The sequence below is a fragment of the Marmota flaviventris genome, chromosome 20, assembly GCF_047511675.1.
Source record: "Marmota flaviventris isolate mMarFla1 chromosome 20, mMarFla1.hap1, whole genome shotgun sequence".
Lineage (NCBI taxonomy): Eukaryota > Metazoa > Chordata > Mammalia > Rodentia > Sciuridae > Marmota > Marmota flaviventris.
Window position 1 is genome coordinate 2,821,898 of NC_092517.1, and position 10,636 is coordinate 2,832,533.

General features: G+C 52.4%; 1 protein-coding gene across 6 annotated transcripts in view; it reads right to left on the reverse strand.

Moving 5' to 3' along the window:
* Nucleotides 1-10,636, reverse strand: part of Foxp1 (forkhead box P1) — a 527,427-nt gene that overhangs the window by 25,139 nt on the left and 491,652 nt on the right. For all 6 annotated transcript variants that reach the window (XM_071605954.1, XM_071605952.1, XM_071605953.1 and 3 more), the window contains one exon: nucleotides 9,490-9,577. In XM_071605954.1, the coding sequence (XP_071462055.1) occupies nucleotides 9,490-9,577 (88 nt within the window). The remainder of the gene's footprint in view (nucleotides 1-9,489; nucleotides 9,578-10,636) is intronic.

Here is a 10,636-nt window from a genome sequence, read left to right on the forward strand (position 1 = left end):
TTTCTTCACAGGTAGCACAGAGTAAGATGGTGCTGGCGGGTGACGTCAGCAGAGAGAAGCAGGGTCAGAAGTCTGGTGGACAGTTCCCATCCCCACCAGGACACAGTGAGCCCATTCACGTATTCATGTGGGGACCTGCCATACGGTTCCCACCCCCACGGGGACAGAGTGAGCTCACACACACGTCCAAGTGGGGACCCGCCATTATCGTGATCCGAGTCTCTTCATTCTGTGAAAGTCGTCTTCTGATGTCAGGAGACATTTCTGATTGGATGCATAGAGCAGGTACTGGCTTCCTACTTATTGGGTGCTACGACCTTTGTGCTTGGACTGTTTTAACTCAACGACTTTGATGACTCAAGACAGTTGGGCACAGGGAATAGACAGTGACAACTTTGGTTTAAAAAGTGGGAGATATATCCCCTCAAAGGTAAAAGGTATATTTAAAAGAACAGCAGAGAGCCTCAGTGAAAATATAGGAGAGATTAATGAGAGCAAGGGAGAGCGGGAGGGGAGAGGGGGAGAGAGAATGAGAAAGAATCTACATATAGTTTTATTTCAATACTTTTCTACACCATTTGTCCAAAATAATACCTTAGCAATGCGAAGGGGCTCATTCCTTCTATGTGACATAATTCACCTTACATCCTTTTGAAAGCAATTTTTGCAAGATGACAATTATTCCAAAATTGAAAATGCTTCACTTTTGTAGGGAAGTGACTGTCTGCGGGGAGAGGGGCTCGGGCATGGGGGCAGACGGAGAAGAGGGTAGGGTACAAAAGGAGCAGAGCACCACGGGCTCGTCCTGGCTGGATGACTCAGTCGCAAACCATATCGCTTTTGATTTTTTTCTTTCTCTTTATTCCCTTGTGGCTCAGGGAGGAATAAATTAAGAAGAAGAAGAAAAAAAGCCTTACAGTGTTAGCATTTATCTTTCAACAAACAGGAAATGAAAATGATTCCATATTAGGAGTCACTTTATGTTATTCATCCTGCTCTTTAGCGAGTTATCGAACAGCCGAACTCAGGGAGCCCTGAACACATAATGCTGAAGGAATTCAGTTTCCCAAAGCGACTCAGTTGGAACAATTAAAATGTTGGGAATGGCATTTTTGTGCAGTTACTTACTTATTTTTTTTTTATGTGAAGTCTCCTAAGCTATTTTTTTATATTAAAACTAAGAAAAAATTCTTAGATTAAAAAAGAAAAACTGCTTGGTTTTAAAATCGTCACGGGGCAGGAGGACTATGAAGCATCTCTGGCGCCCTCTTCTTTTTTTGATTGGGGGGATTGAACCCCAAGCCCTTTTATTATATTTTATTTAGAGACAGGATCTCACAGAGTTGCTCGGCGCCTGGCTGTTGCCGAGGCTGGTTTTGAACTTGTGATCCTCCTGCCTCAGCCTCCCAAGCTGCTGGGATTACAGGCGTGCTCCACCGGGCCCAGCTAGGTTGCTCTTTTTAAAAACAAGAAGGAGCTGGCCATGCTGCACAACCCGAATTAAAGGGTCAGAGGTACTGCTTACTCAAGACTCTGCTGAATATGACTTAATTTGGGAGTGACATTGTTAGTGCAGCAATCACAGAAACCAAGTCCGATAAAAGGAACACCGAAGCTTCCCACATCAAAAGGAACCAGTCCACCAAATGTCTGCCCGGCTGGGCTTTTGCTGGCCTACCCCAACCTCACACTGTACTGGAGAGACAGCCCTTGGACACGTGTCCACAGCACACGCACAACCCCACAGGTGACAGCCACAGGAAGGGGGACATGGAAGAACCCGTGTGGCGAGCTCCTAGGAGCCTCGGCTCAGCATCCCAGGGAAGGTCCTGTAACAAGGAAGAACTGACTGCAGCTTGTGTTGGGGTCAGCGCAAACCCACCCGGACCACTTCCCAGACAGGCTCGGGGCTCGGTCAACGGTCGCCCCCAACAAACTGTTCCAACCATTAGGAAAAGAAACCCACCAGACTGGCTTTGTGTTTTAGGGCAAAAAGGCAACACGTTCACACTCGAGGAACCACATCTTGCTCTGCAGGAGCTGCAGGGCCCTCGTGGCGCTGGCTGGTCCTTCACAGGCGTCCGTGTCCCCTACGGCTTGAACGCATCACCCCTGGGCCTTGCTGCCCGTCAGCCCTCCCACACCCTCTCCTCCTAGAATGGAGACACAGACACTCGGCTCGGCCCGCAGACTCCAGCTCCCTCTGAACCGCGAGGAGCCCCAGGAAGGGCAGGGAGAGGCGGCGGCTGGTGCAGGCCAGAGGCCGACTCAAGCTCCAGCAAGTGAACAAGAAATGTTGACGCTGTGACACCAAGATGAGAACGGGTGGGCCAGAACAGGCGGGTGGCAGACAAGAACCACCATGGTCACGGCAGGCGGAGCTGCTCACGGGGGGTGGTCACCTGTGGCTCTGACCCGTGCTCCGCTGTCCATTCTCCTTTGTGTGGAATGGCCATCCGGGCTCTGAGGGGTCACTCTGGAGAGGAGACGCGCCCTGTGTAGGCCAGGGGATGGAGCCTCGTGAATACTCAGAATTCAGGCACAATTACATGAGTCTCCACTGGCCGAGTGTGTGTTTGGAATCTGGGTCCACACAACAGGGGTTCAATGGAGCAGGGTAGCCGGGAAGAGGAATGATTTTCGGGTTTTAGGGGACGGAAAGATAAAGCCCTTCCTTGCAGGCAATCCCCCTTGGCTCTTGCAGCATCCTGTTAGTGTGGCCTCGGATCACCTCTGCAGAGCTGCAAGAGAAGACCAAGGACATTCCGCGGTCCCTTAGCAGAGCAGGGAAACAAAACTGCTACAGCAAGAGCGGGGCTTGGTCTGTGTCCAGTGGTGCCGACATCTCAACAGAGGACAGTGAGGGCCAGGCCGGTCACTCCACTCAACAGAGGTGAGGCCTGGTTGGCCACTTGAGGTCCTCCAGTCCTGGGGAAACTGAGGCCACAGGCAAAACCATCTGAGGGCGTGCAGACAGCAGGGGGCAGAAACAAGACCAGGGTCCCGGCGGGCACTGTGGGCTTGGTCCGATGGGATCACAGGGATCACCTGAGTTTTCTATTGCCTCTGCCTCTGCCCCTCACCCCTGAGCTGGTCTCCGCTGCTGGGCCTCCAGAGCAGGCGTGCAAAGTCAGCAGACACCACCCTGCCCTGCCAAGCCCACGCTTCCACATCTGCAAGCAGGTGGTCTCGTTGGAACAAGGCCTCCACGTGTGCAGGGAACCAGGCAAGTCTGGGAGACAGTGCCCTCTGCCACGCACACGTACTCTACATGCATACACACACCACACACTATACACATTATGCACACACTACATACTATACACATACTACACACACCATACACATTCTACACACGCACACACACACGTACACATTCTACACATGCACAACGCCCACCCTCTACACATGCACACACACCCCGCACACATTCACACACTACGCGCACACACATACCTGACCCCTGGGAGGAACAGAACCCAAGTCCTGCTGGCAAACCTGGCACTGGCTGAGCCGCTGTTCTTCTTCCCACTCCGGGCAGCTCTAGTGCCCACTGAGCTCAGCTCCGGGGACAACCTGTCAAGACTCCTTAGCCACAGGCGCTGGTGGCGGGCAGTCCATGGCTCGTGTCACCCGGCCACAGGCCCTCCCCGTCCCCGCGCCCCGTCCCGTCTCAGCATTCCTCACGAGCTGTTCGTAAAGGCTCTGCTGACACTTGAAGCAGACGCACACCAACAGTCAGTCGCAGTCTAGGAATCCCAGTGCTCCCGGAGTCAGGCAGGGTTCTAAGTCATGACACATCAGCACCTTGGTGTGCAAGGGACGAGGAAGGGAGCAACCTGGACTCCCTCTCTTCTCATCCTTGGTCCCAGCTGCAAAGCGGTGGCCGTGCGGGGCTGCACCACTGTCGGGCACTCTGTCCCCAGCTCGCTCTGGGAGCTGGCTCAGGGGGTCAGAGAGGCCTGAAGCGGGGTGAGGACGAGCCACTCGGCTAACGGGGACCCCATGGCTGGCAGAGTGCATCGAGCAATGCGTGGTGCGGGACTCGGTCCACACCCGCCAGGGCAGCCCTGCACGTCCCTCCCTGCCGCACCTTCTCAGAGCTCTCAGTGCCTCGTGCAGGTGGGACCTGGCCGGGCTCCACAGGAGACTCTGGGAAGCAGAAGGGCCGCCACCCACAAGCCAGCCAGGTTTTAAAACCAGCATCGGCAGCTCACGGCATAAGCACAGAGCCCCAAGGGGCACGGGGACCCCTGGGCAAGAGGAAGGGCTCGGGCTGCCAGGCAGCGTGGCCCTCCCAGGCTTGGCTCAGTATTTAACGCTGGCTTGGAGCAAGTGACTCTGACTGCCTCTGCCTCAGGGTGCTCCTCCAGGAGGAGTGGGCACGGAAATTGTCTCCTGGGATCTAAGAGGCTGGTGGTGATCACCCTCACCAAGGGGTGACTCCCGCCTTTTCCAACACAGCAGCAGCATGACACCACACGTGCTCACTAGAGGCAAGACACAGGCTAATCCCTGACCTCCCGTTTTTCTTTAAACAGTGACTGAGAACCAAGGGAAGAGGGTGAGCGCTGCTCATAGGGAAGGCGAGGATGTGATGGAGCTGGGGACAGTGTCTTGGCAGACAGCAGCTCAGGGAAGAGTGGTCCCAGAGCTCCTCTGAAATGATCATGAGCGGAACGAGGGGCACTCAAGCGCTCTTGTCCCCAGCTTGCCCAAGACGCTCTTCAGCTTTTAAACTGAAAACCCCAGGTCTCAAAATTCTCGTTCCCAGCCAAGCAGACCTCTGGTCAGCCCGTCTCGTTTGGAACAGACACACGGATTTCAGGAAGTCGAGCACCGTCCTTCTCCCTCACCCTACAATCTGACTCAGTCCTCCAGGGCCCTTGGCCAGACTGTCCTTGTCAAAGTCTCCCTCCCTCTTAGGAACCTGCCTGGTGCAGTGGTGGAGGCTGGTCCCTGGCGAGGAAGCGGCACCCAGGGCTTTGATCACCACAGTGCTCCCTCAATCATGTGTTAAGCAGAAGAAGCCACACATCTAACTCCTACCCGTCCACAGGCAGTGGTGCGGTCCCCGCTGGGTTGCCGCCGTCTCTTGCTGAGTTAATACCCATCTCAGAGGGTCTCTCGGTGACGGGGCTGCAGGACACTGTCCTGAGCCCTCAGGCTCTGCCTCATCTCCCAGTCCTCTCTATCCCTGCATGCCAAAGACACCCCACCCCAGGACTCAGGACAATCTGACCCCATGGCGCAGTCCTGGGACACAGGGAAACCCATCGCTCGTCAGGAAAAGGCAGCTACGCTAGCAATGCCTTGTTTTCCGAGAGAGGCAGGTCCTGGCTGGCTGCTGTCTGCTGAACAGGACGCTTCCTTGCCTCCAAGTGGAAAGCCCCCCGAGAACACAAAAGGCTGACTCATGAATGCACCTGCACGAGACCATGTGAGAACGCTACCCCACTTCTAACGCACCCCTTTGTACAACATTCCGGAAGAATCTGTCAAGGGGACATTCAAGAGATGAAATCTTACACTGTACTCTCTGACCTCAAAAAGTCCTGCTTTTGGTTTGATTCATGCACAGGAGCCTATCGGCAGCTCTGTGAAGGGAAGCGTCTCTAGCCACTGTCCCCTGAGAGTGAGGGACATCACTGATGAGACACAAAGGGCCGTCTCTTATGGGTAAGAGGAATTTTCTGGGGTTCAGATGCCAGGGCCTGCACAGGTACGCAGCCCAGGGCTCAAGTGGCCTCCACTGGTGACGGTCACTGCTGGACCTGAATCTGCCCTCTGAAGCCTCCTGTTGGTCCTTTACTGTGATCCTCTAGTTTAGACCTAAGGAGCCTCCATCACTGCACGCTGGAAGATCTGGTCCAGTGCTCCAGGCTCAAGGGCTGCTGTGTGGACAGAGGCCCTGTGGGCCTGCCGCTTCAGAGCTCTCCTCCTGCTCCGGCCCAGCCACCACCCTTGGGGGACGCCTCTCCCCTGTAGGGCTCAATGGTACCAACGGTTCTCAAATTCAAGTTACTCCATGCGGATTCTGCAGCCTCCTCTGAGATGCCTGCAGGTTCAGGAAATTTCCTGGACTGGGGTACACTTCTCTAATGGAAAAGAAGTAGCCCTTGGGCCAGGCAGGTAGAGGGCACTCCCTCTAGGGCAGGTGAACCCCAGCCTGCGATGTGAGGATGGGGGACAGTGCCCTGGGAAAGGGCACCTGCAAAGGCCACTCTCCATGCATAAATGTGTCTGCTCCCGTGTTCCTGCTGGAGCAGGGGCCTCATTCCCTGTTCTCAGCCTCCACAGGCACCAGGACTGTCAGTCGAGGGTCCATTCAGAAGTGCACTTCCCGACATCAGCCTGAGAAGTGGCAAGTGTGACCATACTGACATGGAGGAAGCCTTGTCCCAGGGTCCCCTGCAGCACTAGGATGCACCCCAGGCCCTCAAGCGAGGCCTGGATAGAGCTCGACGGAGCTCAAGAGGGTTACAGACTAAAACTGCTGGCCTTTCTTCTCTGTCAGCTGACTGAGTAACGGACGGGCAAAATCTGTTATCGTGTGACCTCTTTGTAACATCAAGACCCTCTTCTGGGTAAACGTCTGGCACTTTCAAGAACGTGTTAGCGTCAGCTAGCACCATCGAATGGTGGGTGGCTCTGCTGGAGAATTACCAGAACTTTGTGGTCTCCTGTCGCTTCTGGAGGATGGAACGCAGGGGCCGTCCTGCCTGCTGTCAGCACTACTGGACCCCACGGAGGCGCAGCCGAGATGGCGCAGGGTGGGGGTTCTGCCTACCACTTGCTGAGTGAGAAAGTACCAGTGAGGGAACACCCTCAGCAAGGCTCTCGTGACCTCCGAGGCTGGCGAGCCCTCGTGCAGCCTAGGAGGTGCCCTGACCCACTTGGGGACAGCACAGGCTTTTCCACCTTGGCCAGGAAGGAAGGGGTGGGAGGGGAGGACAGGAGGCGTGCACAATCCAGGCAGCCGGGAACGCAGGCCCGAGGGGCTAACAGCGTAATGCCACTCGATTCCCCTCACCCTTGGCCACGGGCTGCTTCGCCATCTCACCTAAGAACCAGGGATCTGCCAGTTACTTGGCACTGCTGTGGTGGTGCACGGTGATCCCAGCACGGCTGGCTCTGGACAGCCTCTGGAGCTGGCACCGAGATACGGACCTCGGGGCATTTTCACCTGTTCTGCAGTGGTACCCTTTGGTTTTGGTCTCCTATTTAAAATGTCAAAACCTTCCTCAGCTTCTGGGATCAGGCCTGAGAAATCTGCCTGCTGCTGACAAGCACTAGGCCACCATCTAATAATCCTTCAGGCCCTGCATGAGCAGCCCTGTCCAAAAGAGCCTGTCCCTCCCTCCACGGAAGCCCAGCCTGGGATGCGGCCATCGCAGGTGACCACAACAGCACACTTTCTTGCCATCGCAGCTTGCTTTCCATCACAAGTTGAAAACCTGATCTTCACTTTGACCTAAAGCCTTAGCACGAAAAGAAATCTATGCATACGTGAAATCTGCAGCTACCCAAGACTGCTGTCCGTTTATCTTGCCACGCCCACCGAAACCCATGGTCCCATGGCCAGGAGAGATGGCCTGGCTGGCGGAGGGTCTCCCTCCCCCTGACCTCTGTCGGTACAGAGTGTACAATTAGTAAAGCAGATGCGCAGTTCCTGGGTGACTCACAACCCCTCCACCTTGCCCTGAGCATTCTGCAGCATGCAGTCCTGGGCCACCCAGAACAAGGGCTCGGAGCCCGCCATCAGGAAGGTGATTTTATCCAGCAATGGGCATTACTTCATAAATACCAGACCCACACACACATGCAGACCGCAGCGCCCGAGCATGCATACTGTGGAACCCGGGTTTTCACAGGCATAGGGTGCTTTACATAAACTTGGGGGGGTGCTAAATCTATCACTTTTTTTTTCCTTCTTCACAACAGGTTAGGTTTAAGGATATTTCCAAAGACATACAAAAATTGAGGATTTTTTTGATGTGACCTTTGCCTGGATAAATATCTTACTGTTCTGCTAAGTTTCTGTGTGTCATTAGAATGGACAACATTAACTAGCTCTAGAAAATAACTTTTGAGAAATCCTACTAACAAAACAGAATTTGTCATATAAGATGAGAGCTAATTTAAAAAAAAAAAAAAAAAAAAGATTCTTTCTATCCAGAAAACTTACAACAAAAAGTTTAAGTGGTGTTTGGGCTGATTTTTCTCTGCAACTATTTGAAGCTGTAAATGACTTAACTCGGTGAAATTCCAAATGTAATTATCTCCTGTACTTAGCCGAGGGCTCTCCATATATCTCGGCATTGCTGCCTTGCATACAAAATAGGTTTCCGATGGCTGGTACCCACGTAACGTGCAGTGCTGTTTTAATTTCGCCTCGTTGACTAACCTCTCGCCCACTCGGCACCAGCCAGAGGAAGAAGCCGCGGAGTCATGGGTACTCAAAAGCGCTCTGGAACTTGGTTGCATAAATGGGGTTTACAGGGTCAGGCTTCTGTAACTGTACATTTTAATAATCTCTATTTCTGACCCAATTTTTACTTCTAGAAACTAATTTTCTATTAATTATGCCAAGAATGGGATTACTGTTCAAATATGGTATTTTATCAACAAGCTGTACCAGGCGGTGGAACCCCCTTTAGGAATGCCCCCATCTCTCATGCCTAGGAAAATGTGAACGAGTCATGAAATAGGTCCAACATGGCACAATGGCTTTCTAAACACCAAATCATACCATGTGTAAATAGATACAAGTATATATGCACATAAATGTGTAAACAGATACAAGTATTTATGCACATTTTATTCACATATATGTGAATATGTCTATTTTGGCAATAGGAAATTAACTCGGGGGTGCTCTGCCACTGAGCTACACCCCTAGACCTTTTCACTTTTTGAGACAGGGTCTGCCTAAGTTGCTGAGGCTTCCCTTGAATTTGTGGTCCTCCTGCCTCAGCCTCCCAAGGTGCTAAGACTACAGGGGTGCGCCACCGTGCCCAGCTCTATGTGTATATTTTCAATGTGTGCCGTCAGCACTCAGTGGTTCTCAGTGGTGGAGAGAAACGGGTGCCACGTAGGAGGAGAAATGACCCTCATATGCCTTCCACTCCGACATGGCACAACACACCTCCCTGGGCCCACACTCCTCTCCCCAAACTGCAGTTTAACAGCAGTAGCAACTTGAGGGAATTAGTTCAGCAATAGGTAACCAGAAAGGAAAACGAGGCGAGAAAAGGGAGGGAGAATGGGGGAGAGATGGAAAAGCTGAGGTGGTGGCCATGAACTGGCTGCACACACACACACGGCCTGGGGGCGACCAGATGTCAGGGTAGCAGTCCCCAGGCTGAATGTGCCAAAGAGTTAAAAAACAATAATAAAGGACGACCACAGGCTTCGGACTTTGAGTACCGAGCACACAGGAACCCATTGCAGAACACCAAGGGAAGGTTAGAAATAAAGGGGCTTTACCTGTAGCTCTAACTGCTGCACCACCTGCATCTGGACTCTACACTGGGCTGTACTTCTGTCGTCCAGCGCGTGCTCACTGTTGAGATGTCTGCAACAACACATGGAAAGTCATTCAGTGAGCAGGAGGAACAAACAGGAGAACACAGGTTACCAGGCTGTCCAAGCGCAAGCCGGGCACCGGGCCTGGCTCCCAGTGGACACAGCACCACGGCAGTGGCCGGCCGCTTCCCACTGCCGCCACGTTATACTGCACTCCACAGAGTGTGGCACGCTGTCACCACCAAGCTAAGAGTCTTCGGGGACAGAAACGCCCAAGACAGGGCTTGCTCGCATGGCAGAGGAGTCCAGCTCGTGTGGGTCTGCGTGGCATCCTTTGTCCACAAGAAAACTGATTTCCTACAAACGATGACATGTCCTTAGATTGGAAAAGCATTCACATGACTGTCATGAAAGGCAGAGGCGAAGACTGGAACCTCCGAGAGCAACTCAGGCACCCGGAGAGGCTGCAGGTCCTCATCAAGGGCAGGCTGGCCCCTGACTGCTGGCGGGCGGGCTGCGAGGTTTCCCAACATGTGACTCAGGCCCCATGCTGAGTGCGCCCGCCTTGTGGTCCTTTCAGTATTTATTAGACTTTCCAACAGGGAAAAGGCTAACACATGGAAATTTCAATCAGTTTTAACATATGCGGGAACTCTGGTAATCAGAGGGTTGAATCACATCCTAAAAATCTTAAAAATAAAAATTCATGTATCCATGTTAATCATTTCTTATTAAGTGATATATGGAGGTTTTTTTTTTTTTTTTTTTTTTTTAACTCCAATTTGACTGACGATTACCAAGAGATTTAGGCCAACACGCAATTTGGACTAAAGATAAAAAATATTTTAATATGTAATGGTGGTAACAGAAAAATTAGGGAGGGCTGATTTTTAAAACTTTGGGGTACTGTCCTATTTCAGTTTGTCCCAAATGTGGTTCAAATAAAAGAATTTGCAGCTCAGGTTTGTTAAACTTCAAAACAACTAAATAAATTGAATATTCACCTTTCATCCTAACTCAGAAAAATGAAGCGTCACTCCTTTGTTCATGAATCTCGTTCTGTTTGACAACACTTGCAATGTGGTCAGTTCGTGTTCTGAAACTACTG